This window comes from Alosa alosa, chromosome 20 (assembly GCF_017589495.1).
Source record: "Alosa alosa isolate M-15738 ecotype Scorff River chromosome 20, AALO_Geno_1.1, whole genome shotgun sequence".
Taxonomy (NCBI): Eukaryota; Metazoa; Chordata; class Actinopteri; order Clupeiformes; family Clupeidae; genus Alosa; species Alosa alosa.
Window position 1 is genome coordinate 18382432 of NC_063208.1, and position 20987 is coordinate 18403418.

Sequence of the window (20987 nt, forward strand, 5' to 3'; positions counted from 1 at the left end):
TGTGTGTATTGAGTTTTTCCCATTTTACCTTTTATGTTAAATATCACACAAAGTGCATTGTTTTACTCTACATTATGCATTGACATTATGCATTGAGATATTTGGTTTCACCTATTAGTTATTTGTTCAATTTCATAAATCCAGATAATTAAGGAAAACCTGTTTCCTGAACATGGCTCACTCAACTGGCAGTTTGGCCAATATGTTAAATTATATTCATCTTACCTTCACAATTGATTTCACTATGTTCCCTTTTGTGTGGTGTTGTGTTGTGCATTGCCCATGTTGCTTTTTTTTGTGTGTTTGTTGCATGATCTAATATTAATGTCCATTCATCTGTCACCACTCATCATAAAAGAAACTGAGGACAAACCTGCAGCCCCACAGCCTGTCAATGGGAGAAAAGGCAAGTGTGGCCCCAGCCCTGTGTGCTAGCATGTGACACTGTGTGTGTTGGTGTGTAGCTCTGTTGGGTGTAGCTTGTAGCCTGGGTTTTGACGTTGCTGTGTGTTTTAGGTTAGTGTTTTTTTTAATTATCAAATGAAAGACAGAGAATAGACTAATGTTGCTGGCTTAATGACATTCAACGAAGTCAGTAACCTTTGCTTTTAAAATTTCTTTATTTGACCTGTCTTGTGGTAGCAATGGGCTTAGTCTAAAGATGCTGCAAGCTTTGTGAAGTTCCATTGTTGACCTATAGATGGCAGTAAGCTACTACTGATCTTGAATCTTAGTGTGAAGGCGCCACTGTTCTCAGCTCTCTTTATCTCCATAATGAGTCAAGAAAAAAAAGACTGATCTTTAAAAAAAAAAAAACAGAAGTGGGGAGAGGAGTGCATAATTCTGTATTGATTATTTCCCCTCAATTATATATGCTGCTGATTTCTAATGAGTCGCAAAATCGCTGGAGAGAATGAATAGGGTTTCAAACAGAATAACAGAGCTGGAACAGATGCTGAACGTTGCATTTGGAGGAGAAAATAGGCTGAGAATTGGCCCCATGCAAAGGGATGAAATTAACAGGAAGGGGGAAAAACAATATGGCTTACATTTCTACTTTAACAGAGAGACTATACAGGTATCAGAACATTTAAATCAGTTGTATTCATCAGGACTTGCTTTCATAAGCTAATTCATGACTGACACAGCCATCTTATGTCACACGTCTTAGTGTCCTCTTCCAGTTCCCCATCACTTATAGTTGACACATTGATGTTATGCAATGCAAAGAGATGTTCATTGGCTCCAGTCAATTAGAACAGCACAAGAAAAAAAGATGCAGAGTTCTTTATGAACTTTGGTATGGCAGTTATGTCATATCAAACGAATGTATGCATTCTCTGTGTGGTAAAATATAGTTAGTGATAGAATATTATTTGGTGCTATGATCCTTTGTATGTAGTGCACAGAGGTTGCACATGTTTGCTTTATGGCAATTAGCTCTTGCTCCTGACAAACAGAATGATCCGCAGGTGGTATTTGTGGCTTTGAGCTCTAAGTGAGTGACTGTCTGTGTCTTCCTTTGGCCTGGCTATAGAGGTGACGTGGGAGGACCAGCAGAGAAAAGCCAATGGTATGGAGATGACCAAGGCCCCTTAGGGGCCCCCGTTTGCCTTTGGGGCCCTATATGCCCTAAACGGGCCCCTGTGTGTTTGGTTGCACTAGACTAGGTCTTCAATTTGTAGTCCTTCTAGAACACAGTATGTAGTGTCAGTGTGTTGCTGTGTGGAGTCAACTCTTCCTTGCTGACCATTGCAAAGTCCATTCATTCACACACAAGTGGAGCCGTGGCCAAGTAGCCGATAAACTCACCCGGCTTTAGTCCTGTCTGTGTGTTTGTTTTGCGGTGGTATTTTTAGACCGCCCCGGGAGCTCATATTTCCCCCGCACATGTAATCAGATGCGGAGGCCCGTCGAGCCAGCGCTACTACCCTTTCATTTAAGGATGCTCCACACGTGTAAACAGGCTCTGATACAAAGCATGCGTCAGCCAGCGAAGAGTTTGGAGAGTGTGAGACGCCCGCTCTCTCGCTCTCTGTGTGTAGAGAGTGCTTGTTATCAGTAGTGATTATCAGTGATTATCAAAAGTTGATTGTTTTGAGCTTGATTTTCCTCTCTTAGTCTTTCTCTCTTTCTGTTTCCCTCAATCCCTCTGTGTCAGTCACGTAGATGTGTGCACACTCACACACACACAGTCACGTAGATGTAGATGTGTGCACACTCACACACACACAGTCATGTAGATGTAGATGTGTGCACACTCACACACACACAGTCACGTAGATGTGTGCACACTCACACACACACAGTCATGTAGATGTAGACACTGCACACACACACAGTCATGTAGATGTAGATGTGTGCACACTCACACACACACAGTCACGTAGATGTGTGCACACTCACACACACACAGTCACGTAGATGTAGATGTGTGCACACTCACACACACACAGTCACGTAGATGTGTGCACACTCACACACACACAGTCACGTAGATGTGTGCACACTCACACACACACAGTCACGTAGATGTAGATGTGTGCACACTCACACACACACAGTCACGTAGATGTGTGCACACTCACACACACACAGTCACACTCACATTGTTTTCCTTCGCCTGACTTATTTTTCTGTGCACCAAGGAAAAACATACTTACCTGTTAATCGTTGCTGTGGTAACCTCCTCTGCGGCCCTGAAGCTTCGACAGCGACACAAACATCAGCCCACACGACCACTCACACACACACACACACACACATACACACACACACACACACACACAAACACAGAGGAGGAAACTTGTTACAGCATGGCTATACAGTAAGGGACGTCGGAGGTGGGCACAATGATGAGCTGTCAATCTGCGGGAAGTTTAGACAACAAAGTCTTAGCTCTCATAAAAAGAATCTTCTAGGAGAAATAAAACAAAGTTTGATAATGGTGGTGAGTTGAGTCATGCCTATTCAAATCGTCAAGGTGGAACAGACGTGATTCTTTTTCCTTCCTGAACTGAAAAGCAGGAGTAAAAAAAACTTGTGTAAGACTTGTGTAAGAAAAAAAACCGAACCAGACGTTAGAAAAATAAGTACAGGAAATATCACATATACAGTATAATGATAGGATTTATATTGCTATTAGGCACCAAATGCTTTTTATGAGCAGACATACATTGCCAGCAGTCTCACAGAGTCCAAAACAGCATCTCCTCTGGGGAGACTCTAGTTTTACTTGCTCGCTTTAAATGTAATTGCTTTTAGGAAAATTTGAATGGGTTATTCCTTGTCAAAAGAGAAGAGGTTGTCGCATTTGTTATATATCAAAATCTGAGATGGTGCAACAACCATTTTCCCGAATTCTGTCTGATTTGACACGTAATGACCCTAATGTAGCCTTTAATAGCAATTCATTAAAGCTCTGCAACACCAAACACACTGGCGTGGCTTATCATCATGTTGTGTATATTACACAGACAAAAATAAATCACCAATAAACCCATTCATAACAAATCAGCTCTTTGTCAAACATGGAGGAAGAAAATTAAAATCATGGGCCTCTGTGACACCTGTGTTTTGATATGTTGATTATTCTGTTCAACTGTATCCATAACAAAACACATCATCAAATCAACCAAGTACAAAGCTATGAATACAATACTAGGGTACTTGTTACTCTTACGCACTAATCTATTCCATCAATAATTCTCCATGTAGTCTTTGTTAGGGTACACATGTCACATCCACTTCTAAACTGACCCTCCAAGTGACCAGGTTTGCAGATTTAAATGACTGTGTAAGTGAATGAGAATATTGTTCTGGGCACCTTAGGGCTGTGCCATCCAGGGAACAGCCACATATTAGCACTACTGTAAACAGGAATGACTTGCTGTGACATTTGTCACAACATGCGCAGCCTCCAGTGCTAGGTTTCAGGGCATCTAAAGGCTTAGTGGACCAGCTTCACTTCACTGCCTTGGCCAGCACACACGCAAACACACACACACACACACGCACACACACACACAAACACACACACAAACAAGAGAGGGAGAATCTTTACCACGTCCTGTAATCAAGCTCCTATCAGGGCTAAAATTCAGTGAGCAGAGTGACGTGAGATTACAACAGGCCATACATTCCCTGTGTCTCCTCTCTCTCTCTTTCTCTCTTTCTCTTTTTATTTTTCTATCCCATTGCTCCATCTCTCCCCTTTTTCCGCGCCAGATCAGAAGTTCGCCGCAGCATATGATTTGTGATAACAAGATGAAAGCGCAGCTAATCAGGGGGAAAAGACGCACACACACGCACATGTACATACCCACGCCCCACTTCCTCCTCTTCCTCCTCCTCCTCCTCCTCCTTCACATCCCCCAAAGCTGCACACACAAACATAGCCGCTTTCTCCCCCTCAGAAATGGCACACTGAATATGAAGTAACGGAAGTGACTAAATTAAGTGGGTAAAGGAGGTTTGTGTGTGTGTGTGTGTCGGGGGTATCGAGGCAGCAGGAAGCTTAGAAGTTGCCTGAAGAACAGAGTTACGCAACATCAACACACACAAACACACACAAACACACGTAAACTTAGGCAACAATGGCCACTCAGCTGTCCCTGGTTCAGCTCTGGAACCACTTCAGCTGAGAGCTGCAGCTTCTGTCCTGTTTACGTGTGTGTGTGTGTGTGTGTGTGTGTGTGTGTGTGTGTGTGTGTGTGTATGTGTGTGTCATGACAAGCGTGTTTTGATGAGGATTCGTGTTTTTCTCATCCGTCTGGTCTGACGCTAGCGAGGCCTTATTAGCCCACAATATCCGCTCTCTTCTCTGCTGTTTAGTAATCACTGTCCCCCTTTTTTCCTATGGATTCTTCTAGCCTTGTTTTAAAGCATGAACTTTTGCATTGTCTTGGGTAGCAGAGCCAGAAATGTGTGTTGTGTGCCTGTGTGTGTGTGTGTGTGTGTGTGTGTGTGTGTGTGTGTGTGTGTGTGTGTGTGTGTGTGTGTGTGTGTGTGTGTGTGTGTGTGTGTTCATTCACATGCTCTTCCCCATTGTCTCATCAACTGGTCATTGATTTGTTGTGTTGATGTTTGTCTCATAATGTTAATATGTGTGTCACTGTTGTTTGTTTGTTTGTTTATGTCTGTGTTGTCCATCACCACGGTGTCTGACCCTCACCTCCATTTCACTGTGAAAGCAGAAGCTGCGGCTGAGAATGGGGATGCAGGTATGATATCTGGAACCTCCATCTCACCCCCAACCCCCCCCCCTTACCATAATTACAGCCATCATTCAGTCTTTGCTGGGGAAAAAAATCCTTAATGGATGCTCCCTAGTACAAAAAAAACTAAAAAAATCTGCAGTTTGAAGAAAGGCTTCTGAGTTCTGTGAGAGCATGCTGCTGTTAGATTTAGCCTTTCATGTGTTATTGTTGGTTCTCTGTGTTGTGTTCATGAAGTGGAAGATTTCTAAGAAGCTGGAGACATTTCACCTTTGGGGAGAGTAGTTAGAACTTGAAGCTGACATACCTGAGAGGATCTAGAATGTTCAGTGGTCAATGTCTCTGTGTTATACGGTTCGGGATTGTTCGGGATTAGAGGATCTATATGCTTCCAGTTACCTCTATCAGAAATAAATATCCCTCAAGCACGGAAGATCTTGAACGTCACCGAAGGGTCAAAATCTCAATGAATATGTCCTTGTTTTTGCCTCAATAGTTAGGAATATTTAATGTAGTATAGCACATTTGCTCTGCCTGTTGATATCTAAAGAACTAAGCTTCTGTGTAGAGGAAATTGTGTGTGTCTTGTTTTTCCTTGTCCCGTACCAGCTGTGGTGTCTATCGGAACAGCTGATTGTTTTCAGTCAAGCAGTGAAATTGTCTTGCTGTAGACTGGACTTTTCAGTAATGTGTCTTCATTGTCTGGGCTTGCGTGTAAAGCTGTGTTACGTTCTGTGGTCGTCAAGGAATAGTTTTTTTGTCTGCTTCACTGTTTACACTGTCTTTGTCGCCGATAGTGGTGGAAATGTATTTTAGGCTATATGACTTTGCTTTAAACTGCTCATTTTAATGTAAATGTAATGTTTATTGATGTCATTGTAAGTCGCAAAAGTGTCTGCTAAGAATTATAAAATGCCGCCTATAGTGGATTGACTGTGTACATTGAAGGCTGCTGTTTGTATTTTATCTGTCATTCGCTTAGCTATAATTAAGTGCTTTCATACTTTTCCTACAAAGAATTACATTGCATGGTTGGCATAATAATGCTAGGCAAATTTGTATAAACACAAACTGAGATATCGCTTTCTCAGAATGCTATGGCTCTCCTTGTTTCTAACCATTCTCATTTTTTTGCATTTTCCAGGCGGCTTGAAGGATCCACAGTCCAAGGTACAGTAGACAGTCTTTCTGTTTCACCGACTACATACTAGCCTTCAGCATAGCCAGTGGTCTCAGTTGGAGCTGTAATTGCTTCGATGGTCTAATTTGAATCATCAACACGTTTCAAAGTCCCTCGCAAGAAGACAGCCGTGAGGTTGGAGCATGAGTCACGTCTCTTATGTAAAAGCTTTAATGATATCACAGAAGAAAGCTGCACAGCCATGCCACATCCACTGCCCAGCAGGCGGAATTATTCTCTACGGAACTAGCAGATATCTTAGGGGATGATGGAGTGGACAGACAAAAGAGAGAGAGAGAGAGAGAGATCCAGAAAGAGAGATCTGTAAAGAGAATATAGTGACAGAAGCCAGCCAGAGTCATCTAGACATGATGAGAGAGAGGGAGAGAGAGAGAGAGAGAGAGAGAGACATGTAAGATAAGAGGAAAGAAAGAAAAGAGACTGAGATGGAGATAAAAAAAGAATGATTGGAAAAAGGTTGCGAGGTAAAAAGATTATAGGTTTGGAAGACAGAATTTGGAAAGGGGAATTCTGTGGTGTCTCTGGTTGGTCATATGCCCATAGCAATAATAAAAAGGTAACTGGAGTAGCTTTTGGAAGAACATCCCCAAAAGAACCTCCTGTAGGATTCATTTGATATGGAACAACTACAGTAGGTTTCCAGTGGTATGCATGCTATGGTACCATCTTCTCATGATGTGCAGGCTGCTCCTTTTTATGGTTACATAAAACTGTGCTATGTCCTGGGCTTGTCTTAATAGTAGGGAACAATATGAGAAATGCTATATTTACCAAAGCCAGCAGTCGCACTGAGAAACCTTATGCAACACAGTCGCTATAATCGATCTTCTCCCTGCTGCTCCGTCTTGTGTCCTTCCACTGTCTCAAGGGGTTTGAGAGGAGAGGACCTCTCTTGTTTGGATTGTGAAAGAACAGTCTGGCCACAGTAAACTAGATGAATGGCATATACTTCACAGGCCTTTAAGGCTTTACCAGTGATGTTCAGATGTAAATTTTCCATACACGGTAGGATGAGACACCAATGGCTCTTCTTCAGAGGGAGCATATAGGATGAAATATGTACATAAAGCGTCCTAGCATAGGTCGGACTCTGGGACATTAGCAATGTTACACTGTACAGGACAAAAACATAGTTCACTGCAAATGCTAGCATGAATCATTTTGAAATTCTTTTTCTTGACATTTACTGGAATGCAGATTGTGTAGGTTCAGCTAAGGAGACAGCCTGCCAGAGAGGCAAGTGGCCAAGGATAAATGTGGCTGGGTTTTGTTCTCTGAACTTTGACATAGTTCGTTATGAGACACCTCTATGCTACAAGGACAAATTGTGTGAGAGAGGGGTTTCTTGTGCTGTAGCCCAGTTAAGGTGTGGGTGCGATATCACGGAAAACCAATTAGTTCGAAGCAAGAGAACGTTTATGTAACGTTGCTCTGTTGCTGTTTGTATGGTATGGAACAGGAGGAAGGGAAGGAGCATGTAAGTTTTGTCTTGCCCAGAACCTTCAGGAGTTTTCCTTTGAGCACAAGCTGTGGAGCCATTGTGTCTAAGACTGTCCAGTGTCTCGCTTGGTGATTTGTTTGGCACTAACCCTTGTCCCCCCCTCCTCTCCTTACAGCGTGGCTTAGACACCCTGTCCATGAAGTCCTCGGACAGCGATGTAAGCGACGTGTCCGCTATGTCGAGCGCGTCTCGGCTTAGCAGCACGAGCTACATGTCTGTCCAGTCTGAGCGGGCACGGGGGAACCGCAGGATCAGGTGGGACCTCCTCTCCCCCCTCTTTCTTCTCTCTCTCTCTCTCTCTCTCTCTCTCTCTCTCTCTATCTGCTTCAGCCTGTGTCTGCAATGGTCAAATCCTATATCCACTGTCACTTTCACATTCTCTCTCTCTCTTTCACTGAATCTCTCTGTTCTTTCTGCTGTCTCTCATTTCGTGAGTTCTGGTTTGGCTCAGTCTGTTTGGGAGCCAAACCTCAGAACTTCACATCTTTGTCCAATTGTGGATTTGACCATAGCCAGAAAGGCACCCTGTTGCTTCATGTCTTTCATTTATTTATTTTTACTTGATCTGTCAATCTTTATTTATTCTATAATTTTTTCCCTTTTTTGGGGAAATGGTTGACAACTCAAAGCTGAGGTGGAGCATCGTGCCTCTGCAGTTTTAACCACCACAAGCAGAGCTTGAGTTGGGGTCTTCTCTCTCTATGTTAACTCCTTTTATGTTTTCATTGTAGCAGCACGGCACCTGTTCCGACGCGAGCCCTCTCGTTCGCCCCTTTTTTGATTCTTTCCTCAGCTCTTATTATTTCCTCTGCTCGCCTGGCACGTCGGTGTTAACGTGTGTGTGCGTGTGTTTGACTTCTCTGTCTGTGTGTGTGTGTGTGTGTGTGTTTGATGTGTGTGTAACTGCATGCCTTCTCTGGTCTTCTTCTTTTTCCTCTGTGTGTGTGTGCATGCCTCTCGTGGCTGCTGCTGCCGCCGCCGCTGCTCTCTCCGACCGTTGTGTGTGTGTGTGTGCGCGCCGCCTGCGCCTCCAGCCGCGGGGACGCGCTCCAGGGGAGCCAAGGGGACGATCTGTCCCTCTCCGAGCTGGTGGAGGAGCTCACAGGAGGAGCGGCGGGGGGAGGAGAAGGAGGAGAAGGAGCAGGAGGAGGAGGAGGGGAGGGGGGAAGTGCGGGGGAGGAGGTGGTGGAAGAAGAGGAAGGGGCAGTGACTGAAGCCGAGAGGTAAAAACCCACCCAGTGACCCTCACACTAATGTCTAGCCTTATCCAGTCTAACTTCTATAACCTCTGTGGTGACGTAGACTTAAATAATTCATTTCAGTCCCTCGTTCACTCCCTTTGAGGTTACTTTTTGGGATAGGCTCTGGTTTCCAATTCCAGAAAAGATTTGTCCAGGAATATATTTTCTCTGGCTACCGAAATGGCATGTTCAAATACACCCTTACACACTTCTTCTACTGAGAAGGAGCGACAAGGGCAAGGACTTTTCTTCTCAGGAATTGGAACTCTTGTCCATATCCCATAATAATGCTTCTTAGTGTAAACAGACAGGCCTGTAGTCAGCACCCTCTGGTCCTCTAGGCACTAGCTTGTTCCCGTGCATGAGCTGTAGATCTCCTCACTGCGGAGTAGTTTGGCCGTGACCCTCTGTACCAGAGTTGATACTTTCTCAGCTCTGTTAGCATCAGGTCTCACGGTGGGGGAAAGAACCCGCAAAACACGCAATGGGATTCGCAAAAAGCTTGATTTGTAAAAATATACAACAGCATTGAAGTTTACACAAGAGCCATTAAGCCTCACATTTTTATACATCTTATCAAGTGTTTTGATTACAGTGATTATGCGTGTCTCCTCATATGCCTCCCTAACGCTGTGAGTGCTAAGAGCAGGGATACGGACTCTGCTTCCCCTCATTGGGTGTAGGAGGCTGAGTAAGCACCCTTTAATGGACACACGTGAATCATGTGTGGTCTTCGTTGTTGGCCCGGTCCGAATCCCATTCCGTGTTATTACGCTGAACGGGCACTGAGTCACTTTTTGGCGCTTTCGGCGTGACGTAATGCGGCATGCAAAGTGCGCCGATCGCACCACACACACGGCTCACTCATTCACAAATGCCACTAGCGCACGAGAGTCACAATGTAAATGAGTTAGGATACATCCCCCTTCTCCTGGTCTAGCTGGAATTACATACTGTATGTAAGTAAAATATGAATGTATATTGGAATGTTTTTGCATGTTGTTTGCTTGTGGTTGCTTTTGGGCGTGTGTGGAAAATAACTTTGAGACTGCATGTTCTGTGTGTGCTTTGGTGTGCAATAGAATTGTGTTTATATGAGGGTGTTTGTACTTTCTTGCTATCTATCTATCTATCTATCTATCTATCTATCTATCTATCTATCTATCTATCTATCTATCTATTTACGTATCTATCTATCTATCTATCTATCTATCTATCTATCTATCTATTTCTCTATTTCTCTGTCTATCTGTCTATTTGTGTGTGTCTCTCTCTGTGTCTCTACCTCTCTCACTTTCTTTGACTTTGCGTCAGCCGCCTCCTCCCTACATCCCTGATGTGCCTGTCTCTTACATAATCTGACTGTCATACTGCTCGCTTCTAAACACACACACACACCCCCTCCCCCTCCTTCCCAATTTTGTACATGTACTGGAAGGTCCGCTGTTAATCAACCTAGCCAATTAGACCAACAGCCACCCACCCCCATCCCCCACACAACCCAACCCAACCCAACCCACCCCCTCAGTCTGCTCAGCCCCCTGCACATCTGTTGCAGACACACACACACACACACACACACACACACACACACACACACACACACACACACACACACACACACGCCTCTACGCATCCTGCTTCCAGTGATCAATCAGTCCCTTTCAGGTTCTCCTGCTGCAGTGCAGCAACTGCATAGTTATGAAACTATAATTGATCCAATTTTGTTCCATTTCAGTTTTCCTACATTTTGACATCAGAAAACTCGTATGCCGTATGCTTTCAATTCAGTTCAATTGAAAGTACTTTATTTTCCATGAGGGACTTCATTTGTACAGTGGACATTCAAAACAGATAGAACAAATACAACACTTACAGAGTAAAGGTTAAGTAAAAGCCGATGGCCCCAAATGCATAGTGTGTCTATAGTTCCACATATGCTATTAGTACATATGGGTATTACTGGTCCAGAGACCCCTCCAGTATCTTTAGATAGTCATTAAACAGTTAAAACTGCCCCTGTCTATCTGGCTGTGTGCTCCTGCTAATGAGAGTTGACGTGCATAATTCCCAAACTACTGGGGTGAGCGTCCCGACAGATGTGGAGTCCAGACGCTGAAACCACATGTTTGCCATGAGATGATGCGATTCTCAGGCTGCAGGCAGGCCGGGCAGGCGAGAGTGGCCCGCATTCTAATATGGATCAGGTTGGACCGTTCAGACGCCAAAAATTCCCCGGCGCTTCGCTAAAGGGGACAGAGTAGATGCTCGGAGGCACAGTATTTAGTTTCCATTTGCTGGGGGAATGAGTCATTCACTTCAGATTTGAATGTCAAAAACAAAAGGTTGCCCCAGCGGATGCACTTTGGCCTACATAAATTCCCAGACCTGTTGAATTCATGAGAATACTATCCCTTTTACCACATCTAGTTCTGGTCAAATCAGAAACGGCAAGAAGTGAAAGGTTTTGGTCGCCATTCCTCCTCCGCTTGCCGGCTTCCGCTCGGTTTCCACAGAAACGGCGTATCTGGGCACTTGAGCTCTCGATTAAGTGGTAGGAGGAGAGGAGAAGAGGAGGTGGTGGTGGCGGCGGTGATTCAAAGAAACAATTAGCCATCCTCCTTGTCCTCCTCATCCTCTTCCATATCCCTCTGTACCAACCAGCTTGTGAGATGTGGTGTGGCTCTTGGTGTCCATTAAGTCACTGTTCCTCTGCTCTCAATGGGCTCAAGTAGTCCCTTAGTAAATCTCCAGCCCATTAGCGTCCCATTCTGCTTGCACCAAGTGAATGAGACGTGAAGATTACGCTGAATTCATCGAAGTGTACTTTTAAGGTACAGATCATTAAAATGTGAAGCTCCTGTAAGGCAATGGTCCAATGTGAACCTAAAGTGGCATACTCTAGGTTCACGTTCCCTTGGCAACAGATGATTCTGCGCCATCATAGCTCCCTTGTTTGAAACACCTCTCAGACAAATCCTCACTAGTTCTTTCAAAAACAGATTAAAAAAAAGTAGCCTATTCAGTTCTCATTCAGTACAGCTTGCATCCAATCCACTCTTAGAGACATCGCTTCATTAAGCAACTGTGCTGGCACAGGTGCTCTGGAGGGGAGAAAGTGAACTTAATTAAAAGCCTCCATGATGTTCACTCGTGGGGAAAGGGAACAAGTTGTCGTTATAACAGTGATTATGTAAACACTGTGATATCATGATGTGGTCCTCAAAGTTAGGAAGCAGTTGTTTTTTGTTGTGGTTTGAAATGTATCTCCCAAATGAGGACACACTGTACAGGATGGAGGAACAGGCTGGAGAAGGAGGGGCAGAGAGGAAAGAGGAGGACTGAGAGAGATGGCAGGGTAGAATACATAGTAAGAAAGAGGAAGAGGATGAGAGATGAAGAAATGCAGAGAATGAAAAAGGAGAGAAGAGAGAGAGAGAGAGAGAGAGAGAGAGAAGGAGGTCTCAGAGGAAAACATCAGTTGTTCTGTGCCATGTCTCTCAGCTCTCCAGTCCAGACAACCCAAAACTCCACAGAGGTGGTGTCTGTTGGACTGATCCTATGGCCTACACACAAATACTGTATGTACACTCACTCTCTCTCTCTCACGCACACACACACACACACACACACACACATACACACACACACACACACACATACAGTACACACATACACACACACACACACACACACACACACACACACACACACATGGGTGCGCGTGTCCCCAGCGTGTGTTTCTCATTTGACAAGAAAAACCCTGAATCCACAGGCCCCGGTTGTGCGTTCCTCGTCGAAGCCTCAGACAGTGGCTTGTCTGGATGCCTTTTCCATGAGCAGAACCGCATCATTTCGCCTTACGTGCTGAGCTTGAGCAGTCCCCCCTAAGTGACGCACCCAAACTCCAGCCAGTGGCGGGATGGAAAGATCCCCTCTGATAGTATGGCTGGCGAGCATAAAAAGCCGCATGTCTGGAGAAGTGCATCGCGTGTAGGTTTGTTGGACGGCTTCCTACTCTACTGATACCTGAGGTCAGCCTAGAAAGCTGTTAATAACGTGTGGGAAGCCTAACTATCATCCACCAGCAGGCTGGGACTCAAGTAGAACTGGCACAAATGTGAATGAAACTCAGTAATATATTAGATATGTGTATTATAGATACTAAATATACACATATATATTAGATATTATAGATAAGGCTTCAAAACCAGTTGGATATTTCGCCACCTTTAAAGGAGGTCTGAGCTGTCATCACGTTGATGGGAACTGTTTAGTATTGTGCAAAAAGATTGCAGGTTTGAAATAATACACTGTGGTATATCATTTACATGGGACATAGGAGTTGATGACAAAGAGAAATGCCACATTTTCCAAGCAGATAGGAGACACATAGACAGGATTTGATGTGTAACTGGAAACTGTATTCTCAGAGGAGGGGGTTTCACAGGGCTGGCCATTTTCAGTGTGGAGCTGCTCGGTATAATATGATCTGTTTAGGGTCTGTAAGAGAGCTCAGTTGCATGTGCACTATACTTCCTGACTTACACGCTAAAAGAAGAACCAAATTGGATTCCAGGTCTTCGTGGATTTGTGCTGAAAAAAACATTATAATGGAGAAAACATCTTTGGTTTACTGCATGATTTTTTTTTTCAAGCACATAAGCATATTCATAAGTGCTTATGGAGGTAGAGAGATTGGATTATGGTTGTTGGATTCCATCCTGCCTAGCTAGCGTTTTAGGACAGAGAGATAGTTTTATTGGCACACCAACACAGGTTGAGTGTTTGCTGCAATAAATGTAATTCTTTTTTTATATATGTAAACAAGTTAGTAAACCATTTTTGTTTAATAAGATTGATTTCTTTACAGAAATTGCAGATACATATGACAAGTATGTCAAGTTAGAATACATCCAGACAAAAAAACATTTTCCTGCAATGGCTCACTGAATCCATTCACTGAGTGATTTCAATAATAAGGACCATATGGTGTTGTGAGTCTGCGTCGTGGCACTTGTGCTTCTCTCTTTCTCTCTCTGTATGTGTGTGTGTGTGTGTGTGTATTTGTCTGAGAGAACCAACAGAAAATAAGAGACCTCATCAATCAGAATTTAAAGCATGCAAATACATTACCTGCACAATGTACCCTTTTTATCATACCTAAATGCACAAAATCTGGTCTAGGTCTTTAAGAATGGGCCCTCCAAAAATGATGATCTTTACAGAATTCTACACTGTCATTAGATTCTCTCTCTCTCTCTCTCTTTCTCTCTCTGTACCATCATAATTTGTGCTTGTGGTTGCATGCATGTGACTCGTGTCTGTGCATTTTGTGGTGTGTATGCACACGTGCATGTGTATGGGTAGCTTTAGACGCTAAAAAAATGAGACGCAGATTTATTTTATTTTTCTTAACCACATAGCATCCTTAAATCCTCACTGAAGCTTCACAACTGCACACAACACAAGCCTGTGTGTGTATATGTGTGTGTGTACTGTCACAGGTCTTTCACTGGCGCATAGACCTCCAGTAGTTGCCACCTGCACAGTAGCATCTCCATACAGGTTAAATTAAATATAAAACCTAGTATGAGTCAGTGGCCTCGCTCTATTTGAGTGTGTTAGACATTGTTGACAGAAGGGCTTGGACCTGTCTCTCTAGCTTAAAGAGGTGGATGAGACAGCCAAGATCAGAGAGTGAACCTGCCAAGAAGGGAAGCAATGACAGATCAGCTCTGTGCCACACACATGACCTTGTGTAGGTGTCTCATGTGCAAACAATACAGACATTTCTAGAATGAAGTCTAAAGCCAAAGGTGAAACCTAGAATAGTACAGCAGTAATGATTCATGCCAGAAACTAGCTTGGTAATAGATGATGATAAGGCATATAGAAGCCAACACAATACACATGCGTTGTAAGTTGTTATTTCTTTATTCTGCCCTGGAACAGGAGAACCTAGTTTTTCTTAGTAAATATCTTAGAGGCAATGGTATTTTAATTCCTCCTTGTCTTTTACCCAGAAGTTTTCCTCCTTTCTTCTTTATATGTGTTTAACCAACCTGCATACTGAACTAGTGTTCCAGTAAACCCATATACTGTCCCTCTGTGTACCTGTGATTGTGTATCAGATATACCTGTATACAGACCTCATAGTCATGTATACCTTCCTCTCAGGTGTGCAGATGTATACATGTACACCTATAGCCTGTATATGCCTGTGTGTATATCATGTACACCTATAGCCTGTATATGCCTGTGTGTATATCTGTCCTCTTGACTCCCATAGCTGAGGCCTGTCCCTGTTGTCTCTCTTTCGCTATCCCTCCATCCGTTCCTCTCCTTTATTCCTCTCCCAACTCTTCCCTACTTTGTCTTCCTCTCCCCTCCGTCTCTTCCCTTCTCCCTTTCTTTCTTTTTCTTTCTTTCTTTCTTTCTTTCTTTCTTTTTTTCTTCCTTTTTTTCTTTCTGTCGTTCTTTGTTCTTTGTTTCCTTCTTTCTGTCTTTCTTTGTTTCTTTGTTTCCTTTCTCTGTCTCTCTCATTCTCTCTCTCTGACCTGTCCATTTACCAACTGCCCGGCCGCTGCCACCGGTGCTGACAGTGAATTTACGTCCAAAATGAAAAACAGGCAAGCGGGCGCCGGCAGCAGCATGACCAAGAGCTCCAGCGTGGGCGGCGAGATGTGCTCTCTCGGCCGCAACGACGAGGACGAGGACGACAAGAAGCGCCGCTCCAGCTTCGGCGCCCGCATGGCCGCCATGGTGGGCCTGGGCAAGAAGAGTCAGAGCACGTCGCAACTGGACCCCGAGGGTAAGACACACAGGGTTTCCTAATTCTACACCTACTCAATTAGTCGGACGCTTTTATCCAATGAAATGCCTCTGTTTAGAATATGCTTTCATCAGTGTGTGTACTCAGTGTGTGTTATTGCACAGTGTGTGAGTGAGTGTATGACCTATGACCTCATGGTGTGTTGTTGTGTGTCTTGCTGTACAAGTTGGGTTGGGGGGGGAAACTCAGCTTGTCCGGTCCGGTTCCAGCACACTTCCAGTTAGTATTGCGTTAGTTGGGACTGCACGACGGATGACAGGAATGTTTCTTAGTCCTGGCAAGAGTGTCAAGACGCGAGCGATGGCAGCTGAGAGAGAAAGTTGGTCAAGGTTCAAGACTCTCTTGCTCAAGGGTTGGAAGCCGGACGTGCCGCGTGAGACGCTCGATGTTAGTCAGCTGGACGGATGCGCAGCAGACTCCGAGCCACATTCCACACAGGGATAAAACACACACTCACCCACAGAGAGAGAGAGAGAGAAAGAGAGAGAGAGAGAGTTCTCAGGGATGAATGGCTTCTGAGCACTGAGCATCAGATAAGGTGACCAGACAAGCTAGCCTAACAAGCCCATGCTCTGTCCAGCTCTGGACACATAAATCTGTCGGCTGATAAATCTGCTGCTCCACTTCCAGCTCCAGCCTGAGTCACCCTCCTTCTGTCCGCTTGCCCAGAACTTCCCCCCACTCATTTATTTAAGTATGACCTTTCTCTCTCTCTCTCTCTCTCTCTCCCTCCATCTCTCTCTATCTCTCTCTCTCTCTCTCTCTCTCCGTCACTCTCCCAGCGGTCTCAGATATTGTGAAGTGGGTCGCGGTAAATCACCGGCGGAGAGCCATGTGAGTTCCTCCGCAGGTGTCCGCGGCGTCCACGGCCGACGCTGCTGGAGAGTAAATATGTTTTAGCCTCCCCGCCCCTGCGTCTGCCCTCTGTGGAGGACCTCCATTTAGCTGCCTCCAGACTCGGGCGCTTGCTCTTTATGGTTCCCGGTAGGGAGGGTGCGGCGGTGTGGAACATATGCATCCATCAGATGAATAGTTAATGAATGGCTTTCACAGTCTGCCACCCGCCACACACACACACACACACACACACACAGACAAATGGGCTCACACACACACATACAGTCATATATACACGAATATGCACGTGCACAAGCACAGGAACACACACACACACACACACACACAGGAACACAAACCCACATACACACAAGAACAGACACACACATACCCACACTCACAGTCTGCCACCCACAGACAGTTTGCCACCCAATACACACTGAAACACACACACACACACACACACACACACACACACACACACACACACACACACACACACAAATTGACCACCGACGCACACACTCATAAATAGCTGAAACGTCTGCACGTGAGTTGGCTATGCATGCAAGATGCTCAGTTTACAGTGTTTGCCAAAGTCACTTTGAGACAGTTGGTCAATTCAATTTCACCAATTAAGCTAATGAACTATCGCTTGGAAAGCAGCCATTTTGAAAAGTTCTGTAATGTTGCTGAGTAGCTCGAATGCAAACCCCACTTTTTCTTTATCCAAATCCCTCAGTGCTAAAGTCCCGCACTGAGACCAAAGCGATCCACTTTTCCCATCCCAGGTCCACCTTGATGGGAAGGGAAGCGAGTATGAGAGGGGCCTGGTTTCTTAATGCGACACGTGCCTGTTGGGCTTAGAGTCTGCTAAGAGCCTATTTGCATTCTTCTCTTCACCTCAGTCTGTCGCCAGTGCATTCAAGTCATTACTCCCAGGCGCAGGTGGGGTCTGCTTTAATTAGAGATGAATAAACATGCCATCTCAGTCCCTTGCGAAGGGTAATGGATGTTCTGCACGTGAAGGACAGTCGTCCATTTATCCGTTTTTTTCCAGTTACAAAATGTTTCCCTTGGTTGTTGTTGACAGCAGTGTCAATGTCACTTGTATGCAGCGGTACTGTGAGTTTAGTTTATTATGAACATGTACAGGGGTGCCTGCCATTGACATGAACACAATAAGCCGCATTTGTTCAATGTGAGTGACATATTCCATTTTTCAAAGTGATGGGCCATGGCTGGTCATTTTAGACTGTTAATTGATACAAGCTGGGAATATGTTGTGCTCAATACATTCCTTCTAGTTCATTTTTAGCATTATTATTTTCCTTGTCCAGTTATATTCATAGTTTTCAGGACGATATTTTTCTTTCCTATTCCATCCTACCTGACTACACTTTATATTGCCTGTTGAAGGTCATTGTTATTTTTTGAACAATTTATGCTGCACGCATCTCCATAAATTGTTACATTCCAACTGGTCTGTATATTTGAATGCCCACTGCACTTCACAATCAAAGTTTTAAGAGTGAGTGAGTTGCGTTGAAGAGTGAGTGACCGCATTGACAATGTGGATTCATCTTTCTTTGTTCTCTCGACCCTGCCCTTCTCTGACCTGTCTGAGTGTTCTAGATTATTTGTCATTTCCATTCCTTCTATCTCTTTCTCTATCTTTCTTTCTTTTATCTCTCTCTCTCTCCCTTTCTGGAAAACTCTATTCTTAGTGTGTTTTTGAGGTCACTTATATAGGAGGTCAGCTAGTAGTGGTGGATGTTGGATCATGGAGGTCTATCAGGGCTTCGGCAGGGTTCCTTTGGTGCTTTTGGTGTATGGGTGGCGTGCAGAGAGGTCATCCCAGGATGGACACGGCCAGGGCTCACTCTTTGTCCGGCTCAGATGAGGCCAGACCAGACGTGGCCTACTTTTTATACAGTACATTTATAATGCCACTCCATAGGAAGCAGATTGACCAAGACACCAGCGCCCCAAGTCTTGCCCCAGATCAAGACTTCAGTTGAGATGTGCCTGTCAAGTTTTAGATTACTTACACTTTTTAATGTTTAATGCCAAGTCCCGTCAAGGATGTCTAACAGTGGCATCTGAATATTTTGTTAAGAGTGGATTCAAGAGTGAGTTGTTCATTTAAGTGTATGTCTGTTTTCAGATTGCAGGATGCAGGGCCTTTTATAGTTGATGTTGCTGTTGGAATTGTGTTTTGGAAATTACAAAAACACATAAGAGCTGCATTTGGGATTTTGCATGCAGAAGCTACAAATGATTAAATAATAGAATAAACTGTGAGTAGTCACTGACAATATGAAAATAGCATCCAGGACAAAACATGTTAATCCAGTTTAAACCCAACTGGGTAGTGCTGTCATTGCATAATGGAAAAATAACCAAATTATGCTGATAGACAAGGCTTATTGAATATAAAAATGGAACGTCTTTATGTCACACCGACTTTGTTCATGAAAATTCATGAAATTTTAAGTTGGTTCTATTTTCCTGAAGCTCCACTGAATTGCGGCAACTGAATGAGATACAGGCACAATATATTAAGTGGTTGTGCATAAAGATCTATCAGTCATCTACCATCTACCTGCAGATTTCTATTGATGTTGTTTGATATGTTTGTTATTATGTTGTTTATCCCCTCACCAAAAATATATTATCATGAATTGTCTGTACTGGTAGATAAGTTCAGTCATCAGCTGTTGCCTGTATAGACCATAGAGAGAGAGACAGATTGCTTACTTTAAAACCTCTCAGCTCCTGCTCTGACCTCTCTAAGCACAGACACTGCCATTGAGTCTGTCTCTCTCTCTCTCTCTCTCTCTCTCTACCTCTCTGTCTTTCTCACTCTCTCTCTTTCTGCTTGGTCCGGCAGTAGTCTGGCAGTGCAGAGCTTTAATTAGCCAGCACCATGCTGATTTTTCCCCGATACGCCGTGCTCCAACTCTGCCCCATCACGGTGGGAAGCCTGCGTCCTGCCCGGTCAAACGCAGGCAGGGGTCAGACGACATGCCGCGGCAGCCATGTCCTCGACCAGCGTCTAGCCGATCAAGATCTCAACATTTCACCCCGACCGCTGATCTCGGATCAGTAGTCTGCCGGTACCGGAGCAGGACGCCGGGCCGGCGCAGTGAGAGATTCTGTCGTGTGTGTAGAAAAACACCTCCACTAACGGACACTCTGCATCGATTTTTTTTTTTTTACACGTCGAAGTGCGCTAATGACCTCCATCCAGCCTCGCTCCATGCAGTCATTATTGACAGACATGGCCATCCATGGTGTCCTCTACGACTCGACCTTGACTCTAACCAACAATTAGTGCCAGATAATGAAGCAGTTATGATGTTGAAGGCCGGGTTCTAGGAAATGAGATTCTAGGTATTTGAGGAGCACACATTAGGCTTTTGTGGAGGACATTTGCTTATTCACTGCTCGTTCTTTATGCTCCTTAATCCCAGTCACAGAAGACACTTGATTAATGAGAGCTATCGATATAGCCAGTGTCATGTCCAGTTGATCATGACTGGAAGAATAATCTGTGATGTTGAGCCATTACGTGGCTGGTGTCTTTCACTGGAGGTCAGTTATGAAGCCTCAGTATGCCGAGTATTGAGGATGAGCTGATTCACTAGGAAGACTGGAGGTCCTATAGCTTTTGTGGAAGTGGGAAGGTTACGCACACATATACCACACACACACACACACACCCATACTGGGTCGTTTTGGCCATTTTGCCCACTCCAGCATGTGGAGTCATTATATGTCAACTTCAGTTGTATTTCAGACATCCTGCAATTACAGAAGAGTGCTGGCCTGCTGTTACAGCACGGCAAACAGAGACCTCCAGAGTGCTGTTGTTAAGAGACTCCCTTTTCCTTTGAGATGGACCAAAAACTGCTACAATACTGAATGGCTGTAACCCTATTACCTCAACCTATTCTAGTTTTTACATAGTTTTTATATTACCTTGTCTACACTATACATTACTCTCTTATCTGTCCATATATTTATGCTGGTTTCTAGACCTCTATCTATCTATCTATCTAAAAAAGATGAAGTGCTGAAATCAGTAGATTTATCCTGATATTTTGTCTTTTGTCAATACTACCACACACACGAAGTGCAAGCGCCAATACCA

General features: G+C 44.2%; 1 protein-coding gene across 1 annotated transcript in view; it reads left to right on the forward strand.

Moving 5' to 3' along the window:
* rims2b (regulating synaptic membrane exocytosis 2b) overlaps positions 1-20987 on the forward strand; it is a 121966-nt gene that overhangs the window by 83564 nt on the left and 17415 nt on the right. The window contains exons 27-31 of the mRNA XM_048229192.1: positions 1538-1573; positions 5196-5222; positions 6361-6386; positions 8034-8173; positions 15792-15973. Of these exons, the coding sequence (XP_048085149.1) occupies positions 1538-1573; positions 5196-5222; positions 6361-6386; positions 8034-8173; positions 15792-15973 (411 nt within the window). The remainder of the gene's footprint in view (positions 1-1537; positions 1574-5195; positions 5223-6360; positions 6387-8033; positions 8174-15791; positions 15974-20987) is intronic.